The 24398-nt window shown below is 41.5% G+C and overlaps 1 protein-coding gene across 6 annotated transcripts; it reads left to right on the forward strand.

Annotated features, from left to right (window-relative positions):
- Nucleotides 1-2849: 2849 nt before the first annotated feature.
- On the forward strand, nucleotides 2850-21913 carry nfatc2a (nuclear factor of activated T cells 2a). Of its 6 annotated transcripts, none has more exons than XM_086277927.1 (10): nucleotides 2850-3302; nucleotides 5020-5941; nucleotides 6048-6216; nucleotides 8552-8754; nucleotides 8854-9026; nucleotides 10706-10846; nucleotides 12690-12745; nucleotides 12841-13000; nucleotides 13097-13777; nucleotides 20002-21913. In XM_086277927.1, exons 1-10 carry the CDS (start codon nucleotides 3245-3247, stop codon nucleotides 20055-20057), a joined length of 2619 nt encoding a protein of 872 aa, XP_086134053.1. In that variant the 5' UTR covers nucleotides 2850-3244; the 3' UTR covers nucleotides 20058-21913. The 6 variants fall into 6 exon arrangements, with proteins under 6 accessions (XP_086134053.1, XP_086134054.1, XP_086134050.1 ...); XM_086277928.1 differs by having other exon boundaries at nucleotides 12841-12973; XM_086277924.1 differs by lacking the exon at nucleotides 2850-3302 and adding an exon at nucleotides 4288-4636.
- The last annotated feature ends 2485 nt before the right edge of the window (nucleotides 21914-24398 follow it).

Consider the following 24398-nt stretch of genomic DNA (forward strand, 5'->3'; position numbering starts at 1 on the left):
ACTTGCTATCTCCAGTCTTTGGATTAAGCTAACTGCCAGTTTTCTCTGGCCTTTTTTTTTTTGCAGGGTACCAACATGTCAGTGGTGTCAGTCTTCTCATATGATTGTTTTTTGGTATTTAGCCATTGTTTGCATGCTTTAAACGGTGTATGACATGGACTTAAGCCCACTAAAACTAATAAACCTGTTGATATACTGTTATGTTTTTAATTTTCTTTCTTTGTTATGGTCTGTATCCTGCTGCTCACCTGAGAAAATTTACAGTTACTCCACTTATTGTCAAGAGGTGAAAAGTTCAGAGCTATTGCAAAATAGAAAGCAGCTATACTTTACCTGGCAAGTAAGAGAGGTGATCAAAAGACCCAAACAAAGTCAAAAGTCCATGCTTTTCATTGACCCCTGAATTTCCTGGGAGAGCTTTCCATTGGACAATTTAATATTTCCATATGCTTGGTTTTAGGAGCTCAGCGGCACATGTTACCCTTGGAAAACTCTAACAGGGCAGTGCTCTAACCCAGACAACTTTACCTCAATTAGCTCTTTAACAGTGATGGAAAATACTGCATGACCTTGGAAAAAGTGGGCTCATGAAAAAAAAAACAACGGAAGTGCAAACTCGACTGTCTGGACACAGGCAGTTTTCCTTTCTTAAGCCTGTGCCATATTCATTTACTCATTCATGATTTAAGTTGCATAAGTGTTCCGTAACAGTGGAGGAATTTAGAGCTGGTAGACGAGCCTGCTGGATGGTTACCCCCAAAACGTAGGCTCTGGCCACTGTGGTTTACAGACTCATTGCAGTCACCTTGTTCGCCCAGCTGTCTAGCACAAACTCCCTAACACAGACTGATCAATATCTCAATCCAAAATAAATCCTCTGATTACACCCCCCTCTCTCTCTCAAGTACACACATTTTCCTCTGACTGGCCTTGGGACTAATATGACTAACGTAAGCATGGGATCACTCCCTGAGGTTATACTGAGGCTTGGCATTCCAAATGTAGATGCAGTCTGAGACAAAGCAAATGTGCTTTTTAAATTTGCTTTAACCGGTAACGTTAACATGAACTGGACATGTCATCACTCCTGTGTTCCAGCAGCACAATGTGTTAGCTAATGCAATTTTAAAGGCTATATCTGAACTTGCTGAAAACCATTTTGCTAACTAAAGAAGTGAGACATTTGACTGTTTGAGCTGGAGCACCTTTGTGGGTTTGGTTACAAATATAGTCTCAAAATAGCCAAACACACACAAAATCTTTTGAAACACTTCAGATTGTTCTTATTATAAATGAAGACTGTTCAGTGCCTGAAAGAAATTAAGAATTCATATAACAGTGTGCATAATTCCCTTTACAGAAGAGCGCATATGGTGGTAAGTAAGGACTAGAATACAAAGATAAGTGAGAAGTATCCTCGCAGGTCCTCAACCCCTACATCCCAGCAGTGCTGTTCTTTGAAGAAAGTAGTACATTGTACAATGAAATAGTATAAAAACTTCAGTTTTTCTGGCAAATTTTTATTTTGGGGGTATTTTGAACATACATACAAACTCCACAGATGTCATAAGTAACACACTACACTTAATGCAGCAGAGTAGGCTTGAGTTCTTGGCACTGACATGGTAATGTATAGTTTAACTTGGCTCTTCTCGATGGCTTATTCAGCATGTCTTCCTCTCCTGGGCAATATGTGAAAGTCTTAATGTTCTATTCCCAGTTTCTTAATTATGCAAATATATTCTGGATAAACTTCAGCTTCTTAAAAACATCGCAATTCATCACATATGGTCGTGAAACAGTAGCGGTTTAGCAGGAGCACTGATCTACAACGTAAACTTTTTCTCTCCTGTCCAAATGAAAAATAAAGACCTTTTGCTGCTAGGGGTGATTTATGACGATAAAACTTCAGAACCATTCTTCCTGAAGTTTTCTGTCAGTATTTGTTCAGAAGCTGGAAACCTCAGCAGGTAGATAGATGAGCCACCCCCCCTCCTGAATTCCCAAGAGTGCGATTTTAAGTTTTATGAGACGAGAAAAACTGTGCTGTGTGAAATATCATTCCTATTCATTATTTAGTGATTTATTCCAAAAAGATCACGTCTGGGAGTAAAAAGATGAAGTCTACAATGTAAAGTCCCATGTCTTTGTGACCTCAGGTGATCTCCCTCCACAATGCAGTAAATGAAGTTTCTTGGAATGAAGAAGTGAGCCTGTGATTTAGATGTCTGGCAGAAACCTTCATACATAACAAATCTTTAGCTCAGTTAAATCCAAAATAGCATTATTCTTCCTCTCCTCAAATGCTGGGTTATATAACTTCTATATGAATTATAAATGTGTCTACAGGTCTGTTGGGGACACGCTATGTCCTGGTCTTGTTCAGATTTTTTTCCAGCCAAGTATTAGAAGATGCAGCAGATTTCCATTTTAAAATGGAAATGGGTAGTAACGTCTTCCCACAATGGAAGCAATGGAATTCTCCATATTCCATGTTCAAAATTAGCCATAGCCTAAAAAAGGATTTAGTTTTTGCTCCAAAAAGCTACATCTTACTACTGCCTGGTCTCTCATAGTTCAAACTGAACTGTAGAAGAATGAGTAGGGTGAACTATGTTAAGTAAATTTCACTTAGCGTAGCCTGTGATTAGACTTCAGAGCTATTTTTCATTTTTCTCTCTCTTTCCTACAATGTCCTACAGTAATTTCTTCATACCCACAATGAGGTTCTTGTGTGCTACTGTCTGAGAGAACCGCAGAAATGCCTTGGCGCAGGAGCTGGAGACGTCATGGATTCCTGAGTGTGGGGCTTTGCAGGAAAGCCCTGCGTCTCCGACATGGACCAGCTCCAGGTTTCCATGGCAAAGCCGCACAAACAGGAGGAAACACTGAGGGAATCCCGTTATTTTACAGCATTGGACCATTATAAACACCCAGAGCGGGGAAGGAAGCCGCTCTCGATACTCAAGTAATCCTTATAGAGCTCTAGGAAGAGGGGCTTCATACCAGAGCCACTGCTGATGCGGCCGCATGTTTTTGAACAGAAAAGGAGTTTGCGCGCAGCTGCCGTGTCGCAGCCTTAACTTGAACGTCTACAGAGTTTTTCTTTCCTGTTTTACTCCGCTTTCAGCATTTTAACCGAAGAGAGTTTCTTCTGCTATGGTTATTAGAGGACACTAGTTTTTCCAGCTATTTCTTTCTTTTTTCTTTTTTTACATTCCTGTTTCCAGTTTTTTGTATCCAGATGTTCAGAGAGACTTGGAGGCTGGCACAGTACCACACCATGAGGTCGATGGATCAAGGTACTGCTGAAGTGTTGTGATTATCTGGTAATCAACCCATTTGATTTTTAATTTATAGACTAGTGTTAACTAGTGTGTTCATGCCTGAAATGCTGCAGTCATTTGTCGGCTGTCTGTCTAACATTTCGGAGACAGCTGGGATGTTGATGTTTGGCGCTTTAAATCAGCATACAGCGCGTGCTTTTGAAATCACGGTCGCCTACAAAGTTTTGATTGCCATTGAGAATTACTTGTTGGATTGCACGATGCTGATCGGGAGAAAGAAGGGCACTCTGCACAAGTCTACCAAATGCAACGTAGCAAAGACCGATAGGCTCATGCAGAGATTGATTTTCTCATCAGTTAATGAAAACTTGAAGATGCTATCGTCTTCTCTGATAGGGATACACGCTTTCCGTCTTCATTAAGGATTTAAACAAATAAGCCTATAATCAACGATTTAATAAAGTTGTGATTTCTATATAACACCACCAACGAGATCAGAAAAATTAAAGTTTACTGCCGTTGTTTAGCTTTTTGCTGACAGAGCACATGCTACCGGTGTAAGGAACGCCCTGGTATGTGTGCTGCGTCGTGCGTAAATCCGGGGATACCCTCAGGAGAACCCGTGGGTTTTCAGTGACAATAAAACAGTACGTCACTACGAAATCCAGTCCGGGACAGGATTTATTGTTTGACGAGATAATGCATCAGATAAAATAAACGTTTATATTTTCAGCCATCTATCCTCTTTAATCTAAGTCCACGCAAAAGCGATGCACAACCGCGTTTTAATGGTAACTCAGCTTGACAGGTGTCGAACATAGTCGGCACCCTGCTATGTCACCATGTCAAACACCCGGGGGCAGCAACAGGCTGTGTAGCCCGTCAAATCAGTATTCTGTTTGATCTGAGCAGTTAATTCACGTCCAAACTGCACTTGCGCTTTTTGTTGTTTGACGCATCAGCATAGAGAGAAGGCGTGATCGGACTCTCGGGGATGAACATAAAGAGTTTGTATTCAGTGTGTAAATAGACCCGCCTCCGTACGAAAATAACCGCGGCGAACTGAACAGGAAACGTGTGCGCTTCACCTTCTGCTGCTCACCGATGCATGAATTGACAACAGGTTCCCCAAATCCACATCTACACCGCAATTCGCCGTCCACGTCCCTGCCGCTTCGTGTGAACTCAGAGGAGTAGTTAGGAAAAAAATAGACAGATGACCTCCTTTTACGACGAAAAAGATTTGGTGGAAGAGCTCAGTCGAGTCAGCTGCCCCGATGAGGATTTGCAGTTTGAGTACCTGTTTGAATATGAGCCGCCGTGCAGTGACTTTGCAGGGGGGCACCAAGGTTTGTCCGAGACTTTTCTTTTTGGCACTCTGAGTTGGCTTGCCTTTCTCTTTCTCTGCTGTGTTGACCACTAGCGAGGCCTTTAAAGTTGCTTAATGTGAATGAAATGAAAAATGAGGAAGTAAAGTTGACTTCGCAATGAGGATTCTGACGCCTCGCCATGTGAAAAAAAAAGAGTCAATATTTCAGCTGATAACTGTATACTTGAGCTAAAAATAACCTGTGTTGTTTTTGAAAAGAAACACGTTTTTGATTAAGATTCATTCATTCATTGAGTGATATTGGTAAAGAAAAACATGCGCTTTTCTTTAAAAACAAACATATGCCCGTTTCTCTTTCAAATGTGTGCATTGTAATAAATGTAAACATTTTGTTCCCTGCAGATGACTCCAACCTTGGACCCCCAAAAGTCCTCAGTCCTGAATCTGAGCAGGCTTACCCCTTGGAGGAGACCTCACCCTATGGTATCAAGTCGTGCAGCCCCGCCTACAGTGAGCACATCGAAGTTCTCACAGGATACGAGAACCAGGAAGCCAGAAACTACCTGGACAGTACCCGACCTGCAGCCTTGAGCCCTCGCATTGAAATCACCCCCTCACGTGAGCACTACAGTCATGGTCGGGACTCTCTGCAGAACCACCATCTAAACATTAGCCCCAGACCTACCCTTACTGTCCCGGGCCATGAAAACCTTGCCTACCGTGAGCCCCAGTGCCTGAGTCCTGCCAGCAGCAATTCCTCCACCAGCTGGCACTCTGAGAACTATTCTCCCTGGGCGTCACCTTGCGTCTCCCCAAGCAGTGCGCAGAACCCTGGAGATCTCTGCCCTCGATTGCAGAACATCCACACTGGCTCCCCTCGCACCTCCCCAGGCACCTCTCCTCACACCAGCCTAGGTGACGACGGCCTCGGACCCCGTTCTCCCTCACCAAGACCAGGCTCTCGCTCCACCTCCCCACAGGGAAAACGCACCTACGACATGTACAGAAACCCAGGATTAATCCCTGGGCACCGGTCCCGCAGTCCTTCCCCCAATAACGGCCATGAAGATCACAACATAGGCGCCCACTATACACACACCAGCCTTACTGATGCCATGAATGGTTTTGGCACCAATCATCCAAACCTGGTTCCCACTAAAATAGTGAAGACATCCAACCAGGTTTACACTCTGTATCCAGAGAATCATGGCGATGGGAACTACATGGTGTCCTGTGATCAGGACATAAAGACCAAACCTGCTGCAGAGCCTTTCTTTGTTATTCCTTCAGTCTGGCCCAAGCCTTTGGTTTCCAGCCTCTGCAGGTAAATTGGCCATGAAGTGAGGCTTCACTCCGATAAGCTCCCACTCTCCATGTGTGTTTATTTATGCAATAATTCTATAATTTTATGAATAATTAATATTTTGCAGCATCCCTGTGGCTTCTCTCCCACCGCTGGAATGGCCGATTCCTCGTCGCACCGACCAGTATGAACTGCACATTGATGTGCAGCCTAAACCACATCACAGAGCTCACTATGAAACAGAAGGAAGCAGGGGTGCAGTCAAAGCCCCCACGGGAGGACATCCTGTTGTGCAGGTATGGCCAAAAGCATCACTATAAAAAAATTAAGTAAAATTCTTAAGCCTATGATTTATTTTTAAGTACTAAATCAGTAAATATGAATAAATCTGTTTTTTACTTTGGTGAATAACCATATGAAGTCATGTTGTCAGGGTTATTCATAAAAGTGCACATTCATAGTTATTTCCATTCCCATATTTTGGGCTCTACTTCAGTAGTCTAATGATTCACAGCTAAACCTAATCCTTATTTTTCTTATACTGGTCTGCCAACTTTCTTCCGATTGGCTGGCCCTTGTAAACAGGAGGTTTGAACACGGGTGGAGATTCTGTGTTCACATACAGAGCTGTGTGCCTCAAATCGTTGTATTACAGGTGTCCGTTTAACTGACATCATACAGAACCAAGCACAGAAAAAAGTGCCTAGAACGGTTTTTAAGAGCAGTCTGAATTCTGTTATCGTCCACCGCTGTGACAGTATACACAGCAGCAAAGTAAGGAATAAGGAAACTAGTAACAGTTCCGCTTTAAATTAGCCGTCCAGCTCGAGAGCCTCAGGCAACCCTGGTGGGAGGGCTTGCGTGTAATAGTATTTCCTACTCATTATACACTCGGCGGTAGTGGTGGTATTGTTGCCCGGGGTCATCTGTATGAAAATGAGTCTGTGTTAGTTATTGTGGCTACTGTCATGGCACCTCTCCATTTTTTTTCACTTTCTAAAACAAATTGAAATAGCTGCTGTAACCCCAGAAAAATGACGCATTGAAACCAGGGTGCACACTCAGGACAACCCTCGGGTCACTCATCAACTCTAACACTCAGATTTTTTTTTCTTTTTGGTGTTAAAGCTTAAAATAGTCTGCAATAGTGCACCTTCGCCGTATGGTTTTAACCACATGTACATATTTGTTCTCATGCTGTTCTGACTTCCTCTTGCACTCTGTGTAAGAGGTTTTGACTGTGTGGTTCTTGCGTTAGCTGCGTTGAAGTATCGAAGCGTTCAGCCCCTATGTGTAGAAACTGAATATGGCCTGTGGTTATAATGATTGCAGACGAAAATGAAAAATACTAATATTTTAGTTTTTCTCTAGTCACAAAATAAGATTCAAATATCCACTTTAAAATTAGCCTTGACACAGTTACAGCTGGGGTCCATAAATAGATACAACTTCCTTTTCTTTGTGTTACTGTGGCAACATTTCACTGCTGTGTTTGTCTGTGACTGTGGGGACTTTGTGGAAATTAAGCTTCTAATGCTTCTTTTCCATTTTATGCCCATCCCCAAAGGCCTCACCCTGAGGTCAGTTCTGCCTGCTTTGCCGGCCAATCAGATGGTCAGGCCTGGCTAGCCACGGTTGCACTCCTTCACCTCCTCTTTCCCTTCCTCTGCCCTTCTTTCACTCTCTGTGTCCCCCCCTCCCTCCTTCTCTTCTTCTCTTTGCCTCTCTCTAAGCTTCTTGCCCTCCACTTTACTTTTCCTACACTGCGCTCTGTCATGACTCACGGGTCCTGCCAATGCCATGACGACTGGCCGGCTGCTCACATGGCCTTTTGAGTGTTTGCAGTCAGCTTCCTTCTGTTTGGAGGGGAGCATGCTCATTCATGTTGCCATAGCTTCTGTTCACACTGAGCAGCTGCTGTCAAGCCTGACAGTTGCATCCACTGAGATGATAATTTCTTCAAACAAGTTGATTTTTTTTCCCTGACCGCAGTTAAACGGAGCTCTTTTGAATGGAAATTATGTTTCGAAACAACTTTAAATTAACTTTGCGTGTTGCAGGCTAATGGCAGAGGGACCCGAAGCCTTTTTTTTTTCCATTACCCACAATCCAATTCATGTTTGTGCTCTATGATAAAGGTTATGCACTACACAGTTTGCATAAAAACAGCATTTAGATGCAAGTTGATGCTTTGTGGTTTTTGCAGGTTTCCTTAGGAGGCAGTAACAGGTTAAAAGTAGCATCTTGGTCTTTTCATGTTCGCGGTTTAATCAATATGGTACTTGTCATTTCAGCTAAACTTTAAAAGATAGAATCCCCGCTTAATCCTTCATCCCATCGGAAAGAACAAGCACAAGGCCGTAGGATTTGAGCTCTCTGCTGGCTTCCGTTCAAGGCTGCAGAAAAAAGACTCATGTGTTTGCACGTGGGTCTGACACAGATTTGCCATCACTGGAGGGGGGCAACATCTGGAAATGCAGAGTTAGAGAAAGCGGTTATGGAGAAGCACAACCAGTTAAACGTGACTGAAATATTTCCTTCGTACTGTATCTCTGCTTCCTTGCTTTCCAGAGGATGCTTTAAGTTAAAAAAAGAAAAGAAAATGACTGAGTGCTATTTCTTCGTTTACAGTTACATGGCTATAGAGGCAAGGAGCCTCTTGGCCTGCAGATTTTTATCGGTACAGCTGACGAGCGCATCCTCAAGCCTCATGCCTTTTACCAAGTCCACCGCATCACTGGCAAAACAGTTACGACCACCAGCTTCGAAAAGATTATCAACGGCACCAAAGTCCTCGAGATCCCGCTGGAGCCAAAGAACAACATGAAAGCAATGTGAGATAAGCATAGTGTCCACTTTTAAACCCCAGATCTGTCTTTTCGCAGTCTAATGTTTTAAATATTAAAGTTCTGAACATTTCGTTCTCGTCGCAGCATCGACTGTGCTGGGATCCTGAAGCTCAGGAACGCCGACATCGAGCTGAGGAAGGGCGAGACGGACGTCGGTCGGAAAAACACCAGAGTCCGACTTGTGTTTCGCGTGCACATACCTCAGCCCGGAGGACAGCACGTCTCTCTCCAGGTGGCCTCACATCCCATTGAGTGCTGTAAGTAGCTGCACACAATTACATTTAACAATATGTTTTATTTTTGCGTTATTGTAACTACTAATATCGTCCTGATAGACCATGAGCTTTTTGAATTTCAGCATGTGCGCTTCCCATTGAGGTCAAACTGCTTTTCAAGAGTTAACAAAACTTCATACAAAACAAACATAAAAAAAAGAACCCACATTCAAATGAGTTTGGAGCTTGCCTGATAGTATGAAAGACCTCTTTATGCTACCAGGGCTTCCATCCAGTTGGTGGGCACAGCATGTGACAGTGTCTGTGTACTTGTTTGTATGTGCACAGTAGTAAAGTCTGTGTTTGGGTACATCAGCGAATGTGTACACAGTGTTATTAAAGCACCTGGTGTAATCAAAACTCAAACAAGAAGGGCCTTTATCTGGCTTTAATCAACACCCTGGTCAAGTGTTGCACCATCTGCTTGCAATATGCTCCTGCCATTGTAAAAAGTCATGATGCAGAATACAATATTATGTTGTAAGTATTTTTTTCCATCTGCTCGCGGATCACAGATAGGGAGAAACAACAGTTACTACCTCCTTTTTTTTTTTTTTTTTTTTTTTTTAAAAGGTGAATTTCTGAAAAATCATTGTATGTGAAAACCAATCGAGCGTAAAGCAGCGCACAGTAACACCTGTGCTGCATCTGTCAGGCGTATTGTTAAGCAGAGGGTCAGTGATGGGGTGTTTGAGGAGATGAGGCACCTGCTTGTGTCATCCTCTTTGTTCTACCCTTTTTCAGTGTAGTAGGTTGAACCGGCCGATTTAAAGGTCAGCGGCGTGTTTGTCAGTAGCTCAGTTCCCATCAGTAAATGTGGAGATTCAGCTGAACAGGAGATACGGCTGAACTGATGACAATAGGGCACCAGTGAGGAACTGTCTTGTTTTTTTTTTTTAAAAAGATGAATAAATGAATACAAAGCTGATGGCTACGGGAATATTATCTGTTTCCCTTTAACATATACATATTACATAACATGTCCATTTCCAGTTAAACAGGTGTATTTCTTTCCGCACGTTTGAGTATTGTATGCATTTTTGTATCGGCCTCATCTAAACGTTCAATTCGGTTCTCATATTTCAATCAACTGGAAATATTTGTCCGATTGAATGATTTGACTGCACAGCACATTTACAGTTTTTAGAGGTTGCATCATTCTTTTCGGTGTTAGTTTTATTTTGTTCTTTGTGTCTGTACGGTACTTGATTGTAAATGGGCTGAGACAGCAACAACTCCCCTTTGCTCTTGCAGGTTGTGATTTGACTGATTTTAAGCTTCGGCTGATTAAAACCGAAAGCACTGGGTGAGATTGTTGAATGACTCAGCATCAAATGTTTAGTGCCAAACACTGTCACTTCTTGGTAATGAGTTGTTTTGCATTTGTGAGAAATCAATAGTGAACTTTCAGATCATCTGTTACATGCTTTTTTTTTTCTTTTCTGCAGTATTGGGCTATGACAAAAAATTGGTTATGTAGTCTGTGATATGTCAGAGCTGGGGAAAACTGCCAATACCTGCTGCATAGCGTCCAAGTAACAGCATAGAAAGCAAAGAAGTTCACAAAAACAAAGAAAAACAGAAAATCCACACACTGGAGAAAGTGACACCAGTAGAAAGGCAGTAAATGTTGCATGCCACCCTTTTGTGTGTCCCTGCAGCTCAGCGTTCAGCTCACGAGCTTCCCATGGTCGAGAAGCAGGACATGGACAGCTGCTCTGTTCTGGGTGGCCAGCAGATGATCCTGACTGGGCAGAACTTCAGCTCCGATTCCAAGGTCATTTTTATGGAGAAAACACAGGGTAAGCGGCATTCCAAAAACATGCTTTGCTTTCAAACCAAATCAGTGACTGAATTCATAAAATCTTTGTGGTGTCTGTCGATTTGTCAATTCCACTGTTGCACAACATTGTGTGACAGTAACAACACGACACGAACGACAACTAATGAGTCATAATTGGCCGTGTCTGTGCACGAGGTCATAGCTGTTACGTGTCTTCGCTTTCATTTAATAGATGAATCTGCGTGAATTATTTGCATGATCTGAAGGATAACGCTGCTGCCTGACTTCCTTTTGACCTTTTCTCCCTCACCTTCATGTCTTATCAGTCACACGGGCCTCTCGTTATTTGATCAATGGTGTCACATAAAAGTTTGTTTTATTTGTTGAAACAAATGGACGGAACAAAAGGATTTATTTTTAGCAGCGAGGAAGTGCAGTAATTTTTCTTGCCTTCTGACATTTTTACGCCAGACTGAAGCATTTGTACTATGATTGGGAGCTTTTATGGTTCTTGTCTTAGGTCAAAGGTCAGAAGTTCTGTTGTTCTGGGTTTCCCTTATTTTGATTAAATGGCATCAATGCTGTATTTTTAAATCTACAGGCTACCTAAAATAAAACTTGGACATGCACATCGCAGGTGCTTCCCCTCCTCTCCTCCTTCTTCTTCTTCTTTGGGGTTCCCTGCTGCTGTGTTATGAAACAACAGCAATGGATAGTAATACAGAGATGGAAAAAGAAATCTTACAAAGAGGGGTTGCCGATGTTTTGAAGAGTTTGTGTATGACACAAAGTTCTGGATCAGTGAGGCTGTGAAATCCCTCTGAATCCCTCAGTTGCTATTGGCTGGAGCTCCCCTGACTCCTGTGCTTGGACAGGGAAAGCTGTACGGAGAGAAGGAAAGCTTCTCTGTCCAAGTAAATTTTCTTTCTCTGTTTCCAGCTTCATTCCTTGCCCCCTTTCCCCCCCCTCCACATGCAATTATCTCCAAAAGTACACGCAGTCAGGGGTATCCCTTGGAGTAGAATTGCAACAAAATGCAAACAAATAGAAATGCCAAGAAAGCAGAAATGGTCACGTTTTGTAGCAGTGGAGAAAGTTGATCATAAAAAGAAAGCTAAGAAAAAAAGTTGTCAACATGTGTGGAATCCCCCCTTTTCTCCTGCTGACTCATTTTAGCCATGTGTTATTAATTCACAATCTGACAGAGGGTTTCCCAGCTGCACTCCAAACAGAACTCGCTGCAGCACATGTCCTGTCATGTGTTGGGGCATGTGGAGTTTACGTTCGCAGGCACATGTTGTTTTCAACTTTTGCACATAAATGACAGCTGCATTTAAATCTAATGAAGTGTGAGATAACGTAAACCTTTACCGCCATAGATATAATCCAAGGTGTTTCACCTTGTTACGTTACTATTTAGTCGGCTCAGGACGTTCAAAAGTCACATGTCTTTCCGAACAATGGAAGGCTGTATGTGTGTTTGGGGTAAACCTACCGATCCTCTATTGTTGGGCGTGCGTTGTGGGGTAAGAGGAAGTGGTTTCAAAAGTGATATCATCTCCAAGCACAAAGATGCCTTTTCTGTCGACATGAACTGTAACTCAAATGGGACTCGTGGGGACATACAGTAGATTTGTCTAGTAATGCACGTCCCTACGTTTGAATTGGTGAAATAAAATAAGCAAAAATACACTTGAAAAAGAAAGAAAATTAATTTCTCAATCGTTTTAGTTTCACCGGTTTCCAAATTTGCACGTTGTCAAGTACATCTGGAAGCAATCGACCTCACTTACCCTGTAGAATTAATTACCACATGTTCTTAAGTGTAATTAGGTTTTCGCTTTCTCTTTCCTTCTTTCTAGATGGGCAGCAAATCTGGGAAATGGAAGCAACGGTGGATAAAGACAAAAGCCAACCTGTATGTATTAAACATGACACTTAAATTCTGGATATCTACCCTTTAGTTCAAATAAATGAATCACTTTCAGTACATAATAGAGCATTGTCTTGTAGAGTATGCTGTTTGTGGAGGTGCCGCCCTACCGGGATGCATCTGTCTGCCATCCTGTCAAAGTAAACTTCTACGTCATCAATGGCAAAAGAAAGCGCAGCCAGCCTCAGCATTTCACCTACACACCACTGGCATGTAAGAATGCTGCTCAGCCTCTTTTTGGTATGCTTTTTTCACATACTGCTTTTAAAGAATTATATTTAAATGATTTTCGTGGTATTGTTCACAGCCATCTTACTCATTTTTTCCCCTCCTCAGCTCCATCCATTAAGACGGAGCCTATAGATGAGTATGAAGCAGAGCGCATGGGCTTTGCCATGCCTCAAATCTTGGGCTTATCTCCTCATTCCTACTACCATAGCCCACGTGGCATTCTCCACCCAGACAATGGCCTGGTCTCTGGCATGGCTCCCTGCCAGCGCCTCAGCTCCAGCCTTCCAAACCAGGATGCACGTTTCCAGCAGCAGAGCCCGGCCATCGTGTACTCACGTGGAGGCAAGAGTCTGAGTGGCAGCCCTGCTATGTGGCAGACCGGAGGGATGATGCCTGACCCCCACAGATCGGTCCTGGTCCACACGGGCTCCCCGGCTCAGTCTGTGGGGCCAATCAATGCAGGTCAACACCCCTCTATCATCCAGTTCTCTCCCACCAACCACCACCTGATCCGAGCAGGTGAACCTCAACCCCTTACTGGGCCTCAACCTGACAACCAGCAGATCATATACTGCGATAGCTATTCCCCACAGGCAGCTGCCACCCATTCACCCACACCCCCCCAGGTAGCAGTAACCCACCCGCAGCACTACCCCACCGTGATTCAGCAGCAGAAAGGCAGAACTCCAGCTGGGACGGGGCAGATGGACGCTTCGGCAGATGGACAGAGACGAGTGACTGTCAAGGAAGAGAATTTGGACCAGGCCTACCTAGATGATGGTGAGTGTAAGTTAATGCTTTTATACTCAGTGTGAGTGGTCAATTGCAGCTTGTGTCTGAGTCTCCAGATTCAGGGCCAGACAACGTGATCGATAGGTGCAGTTCCGATTTGATAAGATCCACTAACAAAGATATGACTTTTCCCAAGAACAATTCAAGGATATTTACAGTATCTCCTTTTCACATATCCTGATCCAGTCTGTGTGCGATAGTATTCCTCTGAACAAAGCCAGCAGAACAAACTCGCACTGTTAAAACAATCCTTGCCGGGAGGTGCAGTTATGTTCCATTCAAGGTGGAAATAACAGGGATTGTGAGTCATATGTTTATACTTGTGCTTGTCAACCCCACTACCCTCTGACAAAATTAATGTCAGGCCACATCCAGCAGCAGGCATGAGGTTATACCTCTTCCTTAGAATTTCTCCAAACCTCCAATCTTTTAAAATAAAACGAGCAGCTCTGAACGCGGTGCAGTATTTTTCTTACCTTTGGTTTTTGTCAGCCGGGTGGTTTTTAAAGTTAGACTTTGCTCGTCAATGCTCTGCTCCATTCAAAAATGCTCATTCTGCTGGTCGTAGGGGTTCATCTGGCACTGGCAAACATCAGGAAATGAGCTTTTTCATGCATTAAAGACAGGGCGAGAGGGAGAAAAAAGTGTCACTGTGCTGACCGCCCGGACATGTTGACACTGTTATGAAGTGAAAAACAACTTCCATGGCAACCATTGTCAAACAGTGGAACGTGCTGCCTGGGAGAACTGGGGAAAGCCTTTTTGTTTGTTATAGTTGGCCAGGATTTCTCCTTGGCCCTATGCCCCTCAATTCTGTCGGGGAGCCCACCAGAGGTTTAGGTTTTTTCCGACCACGGGATTCTGCCAATCTGGCACAAGAAATTCCTATTTGCAGCTGCTGTCCTCCAGAGATCCCGCCTGATCCCTGTAAGATAGCAGGAGGGTGGAGGGTAGTTCGCAGGAAAAGGGAAGGAGCTGTGTGTGTTTGCACATGTGCGTGCTTCAATGGAAAAAATGAAACGAAGAAAAAAGGCTAGCAATGGAATTTGTGTTTTTTGGATGGAACTTGCAGGATTTTCCTCCACAGTAAACAGCAACAGGGCTGTGAGCTGGTGAATTAACAAGGAGTTAGAGAAATGGTCAAACTGGGGCCCTCTTTCATCCTCCCATCATCAAAAGCTGATGACGGTCAGTCATTTTCCCCAGGTGCCCCTGCTTGAGTTTAACTTTAACCCTTTATCTCATGAAAACTACTTGCAGTTCCTGGGATTAAAAACTGTCTTTTATTAATCTGAGCGTCAAGTGATTTTACAATTTTCAATATGACAATGCCAGTTCTATAAGTTCACACCATTCCTGAATGTAAAAACCTTATTAACCTTATGTAGCATTTGTAGCTCAATTGCTCTGCCATTGTCTTATCACTCCCAACAGATGACATGCCACCTACGCATGCCATCATTGCTATTTAGTGAGAAAAAGAGGGGGGATTACCCAAGAGTCAAAACATTTTTAGGGGGTGAGAAGATAGGTGAGGCAGAAAAAATCCCTTCCAGTTTGAGTGGAAGGTTGTTGAAGTTTGATCCTGACCGCATAACACTCATTTATGTTAGGTAAAAAAGTGTTTTATAGCCCTAAGTGAGATTGTCAACATTACTCATCAAGCCATGTGTTAAAGTCTATAGTCATTTTTGAAAAAGAGGTGATGCCACATCCTGGTATCGTCACACTGTTGTGGTCCGTAACTGTCACATCTCAGAGGGACTTTAAAGTGTGTCAACTCCAGAGACGAGTGTTGAATGAAAACCCGCTATTTGTTCTCTTACAAAGTGTGGCTTCTAATTTCTCCCATGCAGAGGGCTTGAATTTTTATGCCCTTCGAAAAGTTCCCGTGCCCTCTGCTGGTATTCAGACGTGACCGTTCTTCTGTTGACTGGTATTTATTTACATTATCTAGTCAACTTGGTGAAAGATGCCTGTCAGAGCCTGCCTTGTTATGAACCGCAAAGGTCAAGAATCACCCCCATCAGTTACTACATATCATATAGTTTGTCAGAGCAAAAATAGAACAACTGGCACAGCGTACAAAGGCTGAAAGTGACAGATTTGGTGGGTGTGGAATAAAGCCTGGAGGCAGTGGAGCAGGTGAAATTGTTCCAGCAGGTAGAGATCAGCGCAGGAAAGATAAAGCACATAGCAACAGCCTGGTGGACGTGCATTAGTCTCAGCTCACTTACATCTCATTTGAAAGACTTAAAGACTCAATCGCGCCCTTCCAGATGCGATTATGCTACAATACAGCTTTAAAATCTGCAGTCTGCACTGTGTGTAATACGAATACGGTAATGCGAATTGTTTTTTGTTTTTTTTAAACCTGTCCAGTCCGACATTTTTAGCAAGCAGAATCATGGTCTGAATGCTTCGTTGTGCCAAACACATTTTCTTTGCCAAAAGGAGCACTATAGACTCTGTTTATTTATTTTATTTTATTATTTGCATTAATATCAGAGTGGGTATTATGCTGGAGCAGACATGGGGGGAAGGCCAGGTTGGCTAAAGTAAGGAGAAGGTGGCGGAGGAATAGAAAAAGAGGAAAAAGGGGTGGGGGCGACAAAAGTCTATTCAATTCAATTTTATTTATACAGTGCCAAATCATGGCCCTTTATATTGTAAGGTAGACCCTACAATAATACATACAGAGAAAAACCCAGCAATCATATGACCCCCTATGATCAAGCACTTTGGTGACAGTGGGAAGGAAAAACTCCCTTTTAACAGGTAGAAAGCTCCAGCAGAACCAGGCTCAGGGAGGGGCGGCTGCCGTGACTGGTTGGGGTGAGAGAAGGAAGACGGGACAAAAGACATGCTGTCTAGGATGAATCTAACAGACATGCTGGGTCTCCAACTGCTGCATCAGCACCTGAAAGACAAAACAACCTCTGTTTGTTTTGTCTTTCAGGTGCTGAAAATCTGCAGTCTGCACTGTGTGCAGTACGAATACAGCAAGGGAGTAATTTATTTTAATTCAAACTGCTCCTGAATGCTAATGTGCAACAAAATGTATTAAACCAAAAAGGATTTAACACCTATAAAAAAATCTTCTTTTTTTTTTAACTTAAGGCTCAATCTGACAGTTGGACTCTCATAGGAACAGAAAATGAATTATGGAGAAAATGTCTTCATGCAAATCAGATTCAAATCGGTCCCTTCATGCCAGCGTCAAGAAAAATAACAATAACACTCGCGAGCAGGTTTTTTCACTGTGTGTGTGTGTGTGTGAGCTTTGGTTGAAAATGCAAGCTTGTCACTCTAAGTGCTGACACACCAGAACTGTAGTTAGAATAGCAGTTAGATGTCAGTCCGATCCCTCCACTTTCTCTTTTCAGTGGATGTGTTTTTAGCTTCAGTGTCATTGCAGTGAAATAAGAGCTTCATTTAAATAGATTCGGTCATATGAAAATATTAAAAATACTGTATGTCCAAACATGTACACTGTATGAACATGCAGATACTTGCAGATGCACAAACGCACACATTCCAGCTCACAACAGGCAACTGAGTCAGCTACTGTACAGAGTTTCCCCTTTCTCTCCCTCCCTTTCTCTCCCCTCTCTTCCCACCTTTGGTTGGTAAACAGTCCAGCTCATTGGTATAGAACTCAGGAGCCAGACACTCACCTATTGAACAGACTAGTCTGAGTGTTCCCTAGGCCTGCCTCAAATTGCCAGTGTGTGCCAACCCTTCATTCGAATCAGTAAAGCCCCACTGTATGTTGCTCCTCTGTGGCACTCTTGCTCCTTCTCTAAGCTGGTTTTATACTCAGGAAAAATCCTGTGGCACTGCTGGATAGATGAAAGTTTCTTTAAGGCATTGGGTGTCAGAGGGAATTCCACTACAGACTAAAATAAACAGGGAGGCCGATGTTGTGACGACAGCAGAGCATCCAGTTTGGCTACTCCTGCAGTGCTGGAAGTCTCAGAAGCTGCTTTGGCTGAAAAAATGCACTCAGCGCTGAGCTGCTCTTTCACAAAGGAAGACAAGGGAGAGGCTGAGAGAAAGAAACAAAGACTGGGTTAAGGTTAAAGGTACTTTAAGTTTGAATTAGAATTATAGTTTGTATCCCCTAAAAACCACACAACACTCCACCAAAAACGAGTCAGAAAAACAAACCAAAAAACATAACACGACTCTTCCTAGCTTCTAATATATTTTGTGGTCTTCGGTTTGCTCTGTGCCTGCTCAGAAGTGCAGCTGTGTGGGTGAGATAATGTCAGACATTGTTTTACATGAGCTTAAATGTAGTCGCACCCTTAGCTTTGACACTATGTAAATTAAAGATGGAAATAGAACATACACAGTTGGGCTGAACTGAGTTAATCTATCTTTATCTAAAGCAAGATGGCAGTTTTTTTTCTAACAGTGGTTAGAAAATCAGATTTGAATATTTCATATTCGTAGGTGTGAAGTTACAGAGGCAGCTTAATATCTTAATATATATCAACTTTTTTGTATTCTTGTCAATGGATAATTATTACATATGTAGCCCAATGAGCATGAGCAAGTCATTTTCTGTAAGGTTAGAAAGAAGGCAACTTATGTTAACCTTGGGTTCCCACAACACAATAATAACTCAAATGTTTCATTCATAGATGACATTTTATTGGGTTCATGTATGATTTGCTGATTTCACAGACACTGAAATACCAACTTCAACAGTAACAGTAAATGGCATAAAAAAGTACATATTGCAACGTACTATTTTGTGTATTAGGAATAACAAGTCATGAAAATTATGACTGTTGTGCCATACACAAAAATGCAGATGTCTCACTATCTGGATCCTGCTGCTGTAGCACCGCACGAAGCTGCAGGTAGTTAATAAAATCAGAGGAAAGACTCCTACAAACAGCTGTAAGCCAAAAACTCGCTCAGAGCAGAAAAACCCAGCATGTTTTTTATTCGAGTGGCATGAAATTAAAGGTAAAAATGTGTGTGAAAGTTGGGTATCCTTATAAATGACACAAGTAAACATATTACTCCTTGTTTGGGTTCTTATAAAAAAAAATGACTGACAGCTTAGGTGACTGGTTAGCATGCTTTTATTCCCTAAACTAAGCTAATTGGCTCACGACTGTAGTGGGTTTCTTGTTTACCCTGTTAATAAGGAGGCATATTTCCTAAATAAAACATCTGACTAAGGTGTATTTAATGAGGAATACCAAGTCAAACAGAATCAGAAGCATCCTTTTAAAAAAGAATGAAAAAAACAAACTCTAGCAGAAAACTCTGCAAACCTGACAGACTGCTATACGAACTACGCTAGCTGGATAATCACATTTTAACGGTTCAATAAGCCAATACTAAAATGAAGGCTATTACCATGGTTACAGAATCACAGGCATAATATGCTCTGTAATGGCTTTGTCACAGGCAAGAAGCTTTTTTTGGTCCTCTTTGAAATACTTTTATTACTCATCCGTCCTAATGACTTCCCCGGGGCATAGTGGAAGCAGTGGCACCAGCCTATAATGTCTGAGAGCCAGAGTGTACACAGTAGGCTGCCAGATAAACACCACAGCTCAACACAGACGGCATGGCATTTGTGAAGCAGTGACATATTACACATAGTCATCATTCCTAGCTTCTTAACGCTGAACTACCTAAGCAGGCAGGAAGTTTAAGTAAGACTATACAGCAAGTAGTTACACTTCCTTGTCTCTACTATTTGGCTGTTTTACTCAGCAGATAAAAACAAAACTCCATGAACTCAAACCTGTGCTGCTGAGAGAGATAAACAACTGCACCTATTATGTGTGTATTTATTATTATTTCGAATGCAAGTTGTATGCCCCCCCACACACACAGTGCTCCTATTTTTAGAGCTGTGACACCATGAAAGTTTCCATTTCAACCCCCTTCCTCTGCTGTCGGTGTGTGTTTACACACACTTGTAATCGGCTGAGCAACAACCAGCAATTGCTTGCTACCTCTAGAGGTTACTCTATATAAATGCAGCATTTGTCTACCCTCCATCGACGCCCTTCACAGGATATCAGTCAGACTGTAAATGTTCTCACTGAGGAATATTTCCAATAGGAATGTTATCAATGTCACTGTTTTACGTTGTCAGGAAGGCATTGTTTTCTTATCATTTGGAAATTTCTTTGTGAAACTGATCGCGTCAGTGTCTGATATTGGCGTCTTTATTTCTCTTGCAGTGAATGAAATCATAAGAAAGGATCTGACGGGCGTTCAGGCCAGAGGTCAGACATAGAGGAGGGACTCCAGCAGGAAATGACAACATACCCTTACCCCCCCACCCCGCCGACAAACAAACAGACAGACAGACATTAACGGGCAGTCCATCGAGGTGACGCATTTCCACTACCAATCAGACCTTCTCTTCCTTATTTTCGCTACCCATGGTGATAGAAATATGGCTGCTGTGTTTGTTTTGGATGTTTTCCTGCCATAAACATTTGGCAAACAGAAGATTTAATTTGACCCGTAATGTCTGCCATCAACACCCGACAGGTTTCCAACAGATAACACCACTGAGGAAAGGCAGAAAATTGTGCCTTACGTTGTTCATGATGTTTTTCAGGTGGAAACACTGTTTATAACCAAAGAGAAAAAACATAAAATGTTGAAGTCCACAAACAGCATAGCCATAATGTCCAGACAAGAAAGCCGCACCGGTTTGCCTTATCATAAAAGACGACATCAACAGGTTAATGTCGCGATGTAAAGTCATCACACGTACAACGTTCTTTGTTTTTTGGTCATTTTTTCCATCCTTTGTGCACAAAGTGCGTGTTTTGTCTTTTTGTATGTATTTTTTTACATGTAAAGATTGACCAAAGCTTACGTGTTGATCATCTCATTTTAAGTGCAGTTTCTTGTGAAGCGCACACTGCTGCCTTAAGCATATACAAATGAACTGTTGTGACATCTCCTAATATGCACTGTTTTTCAGAATGGGATTTCAATGTTTATTATTATTATTTTTATATATTATTTGTGAATAATGCACCGTTTCCTATTCATATAGTATATATTCAATTATATCCAGGTGCCAAGATAGCTTTATGGGGACGTGTGCTTCATTTTGAAATGATTTCCATCCACAATAGTTGAGGTTTTATTTCCCAATATTGCAGCTAACAATCTAACTTAAGTCTCACTCATGCAAACTAAAGTGAGATCATTTGATTTAATTTGATATTTTGTTCTTTTTTTAAAAATTGTAATAACAACTCAGCAACAAAATGTCCAAAGTTTAAACTGTGTATTGTTTTGTGAATAGCTGCATTTTGAATTTATCCACAATGGCCATCATTATGCTTGGAGCTAATTGCCTGTCTATTCAGAACTATTGTGCTTGCAGATGCAAAGAGCATAGAAATTATTTTCTGTAATTGCCATAAAACATAAGCACAAAATAGCTATACAGTCAGGATTACCAATGTGCTCATATATCTCGCCTTAAATAGAAAAGCACAAGTTTAAGTGTAATTCTGAGTGAACAGTAGTACATTAAATACAAAGTGCCAGTTATGTAACTCTAAAGCAGTAAAATTACATTAAAGTAAAATGTAGGCCTGAGTCGCAAGAGTTAGCACTTGATGTGGACCTATTTGATAGAAAATAACTATATTTTGTTATATTCGTAAAGCTAATATTGATCATTTAAGGATATTTCTCATTGAGCCAGTGCAGTACAAGTGCATCTGACATTTCTTGAATGTAATTTGTATGAAACACCTTTTTCCCCTCTTGTGTAAATAGTAAATAAAGCGTTAAGAGAAGTAATTTGTTGTCATATATCATTTTCTCTCTTTTTCTTTAGAATACACATATGTTGTCTTTGTTTTATTGCCATGTATCTGTAATCTGAAGGGATTTACATTAACCTTACCTATAGTAGTTTTATAGTATATTTTTGTCTGTCTTATTATTTTACATCCTATGGTAATGGAAATGTTATTAATACTGTCTTATTCAATTTTCTATGATGAGAATTGTCATCAATCTGTTTGAGCCTTTGTGCCTCTAAAAAATTTAAATTAAATAATAAAAAAAACCTATTGATGCCATTTTTGTATTCCTGAATGAAGCAATAAATAATCCCGCCACACATTATGATGGTGTTTGTTTAAATGTGTCACTTTTCCTATTAATGGAGTGAATGAATAATTTAACATGCATTTAGATTCTGATCAACCTTAAATATTCTGGGCATATAAGCTAAAACGGTCTCTTCATTTTCGAGAGGAAAATTGTAAATTAATAGACCCAAAGAAGACAGTGACTCATCAACTACTCCCTTCCTGTACTGCGCCAGGGACAGATGTAGTCCTATTCATCGGAGACTCTGTATGTTTGCTAATAGCTTATACGGAATGAAAATATCCAGAACTCGACCCTTTGAATGTCATGCGGTATTTACACGGGCACACGTGAGGGAGGACAGTACACACACAGTTTTGAATCCTCCTTCAAATAACAAATAACAACAAGAAGGGGACTCACATGCTACCCCGAGGCTGCAGTTGCTATGGAGATAGCTTGTTTGGTGTTCGGCCCATTTTCGGGAGGAGGGCTGTGTGAATGAACCTTGTGTTCAGGAAGTCTCTGGATATGACATCATCATGGGTGAAAAAGAAGCACGTGGGCTTCTCTGCATGAGGCGTCTGCGGCCCACTCGCGCACAGATATGCCTGGATGACTAATGTGCCCTTTAGCACTCTATGGTGTAATGAGTTTGGAGTGCATACAGATTAACTGTGTGAAATCGGTTAAGAATGAAATACATGATGAGCATGGCATTTCATTCAGCTCATTTTTGTGTTATTTCCAAAAAAAAAAAAAAAAGCGCTCTGAGATCATCCTCACAAAAAGGCCATCAAGCTCAACTGAGCACAAAATTTATATTTTGTTAACTGCAAATGAAACGCCACACTTAAATCCAGATTTAAAACATGCCCAAGTCACAACTGGCTAATTACTTCATTAGCCGGCCGTTTAGGTGCATTGATATGGCGTTAAAATATGAGTAAATATGGCAGTGGAAGCTGCTGAGCAACAGTTGTGTGGAATAAAGGTGGCTTTATCCTCTTGCAGACACTTTGAAGACTCATTTTTTCAGACATGAGTCAGTGTCCTGGGCTTCAGGTGAGTAACTGCTCCTCGTAGTATTGGGTTTAGTGGGTGAAAAACTTTAAATGCTATAAAAAATAAAGACCATAATTAGACATGATGCATTTTGGCAATATTATGGTTTTATTTAAATTAAATATGCTTTTGATTATGTCCATTTAGCAGAACTTAAAATGACCAACTTTTAATCATAATCTCACTTTGACTCAGGTGAAACACAGATTGGGAAATGACCTTAAAAAAGATTAAATCTGGTATAAATATCGCGTATCCCAGCTAAAAATGATGAAACATAACATGCACAATTTATAGCTTGTATTACAGTGACAGCTAGTGAGACCAGAGAAAACTAAAAGTAAATGGTGAGCTCTGCTGATGTCCTGCAGAGGGAGACAAGAACTTGTGAATGGAGCTCTGAAACAGGAGGGGCTGTTTGACAGCTCTCCACTGGAATCAAGAGACAGTTACTGAGGTACAGAACACAAGTACACTGTTTTTGGAATAATGGGAATACTTCAACAGCGTGCTTTCTATTTTTTCAACCACTGAACTGGCAAATTCACTCACTTCAGAATTGAATTTAACGGGGCACACATGAGCAGCTCACAAAAGCTTCTTTGACAAAGCAGCTGCATGCTTAATTTAGCCTTTTAAATACATTTTATGATGTTATACCGTTCTGAAACCATTTTTGGCACCTAAACAGTAGATGCCGCAAATGCAGCTTATGAAATACAAATGCAAGTCTGAATCACATTGCTCTAAAAGGGGTTCAGTTTCCCTTGGATGAACAAAAAAGACTGAAAATTACATAAAAGAGCTGATGGGCAAAAATAGATTTGACAAACAGGAAAGAGCCTCTTTATGGTTAGCTAGAAGTGCACAGTTACAGATGTGTTTGGCATGGGAAATATACACAGCGGATGTCACTTTGTAATCATAACATAAGCCTAAATCATCAGTGTTTCAAGGACTCTCAGTGATAGGTTAGTAAGAGATGTGTGTGCTGTGCAGACTGTAAAACATGCAGAAATGTAAGATGTATTGAGATCTACATTAGAAAATGAGCTGATCGTTGAGCACACTGCAATAACTAATTTAATACGTTAAAAACGTTAACAAATCTCTGCCTGGACAGTAAACTCCAGAGAATGGAGAATGAGAAGAAATACAATTAACGTGATTATTTATCTTCCTGCATAAACCGTATCAAACTGATTCAGAATAGTTGTGTTAGCTTAAAAAAATTAAGAGTCAGTGGCTGTTACATCAGGATACAAATCATGAACAAGACAAAAAATTAAGTCTTCCAACTAATTTACATGTATCTAACTCCTAAGTACAGTTCTGTCTATATATTTTTGCACATTTGTTGTATTCTTGCTCCTGTGTACCATCAACGTGTTTTAAATATAGCAATTAAGATATTATTGAAGTGTAGTCTTTCAGCTTTACA

The sequence above is a fragment of the Aulonocara sp. 'chitande type north' Nkhata Bay genome, linkage group LG20, assembly GCF_057382095.1.
Source record: "Aulonocara sp. 'chitande type north' Nkhata Bay isolate Kocher_YH1m ecotype deep benthic linkage group LG20, A_spYH_male_GT1.1, whole genome shotgun sequence".
Classification (NCBI taxonomy): domain Eukaryota; kingdom Metazoa; phylum Chordata; class Actinopteri; order Cichliformes; family Cichlidae; genus Aulonocara; species Aulonocara sp. 'chitande type north' Nkhata Bay.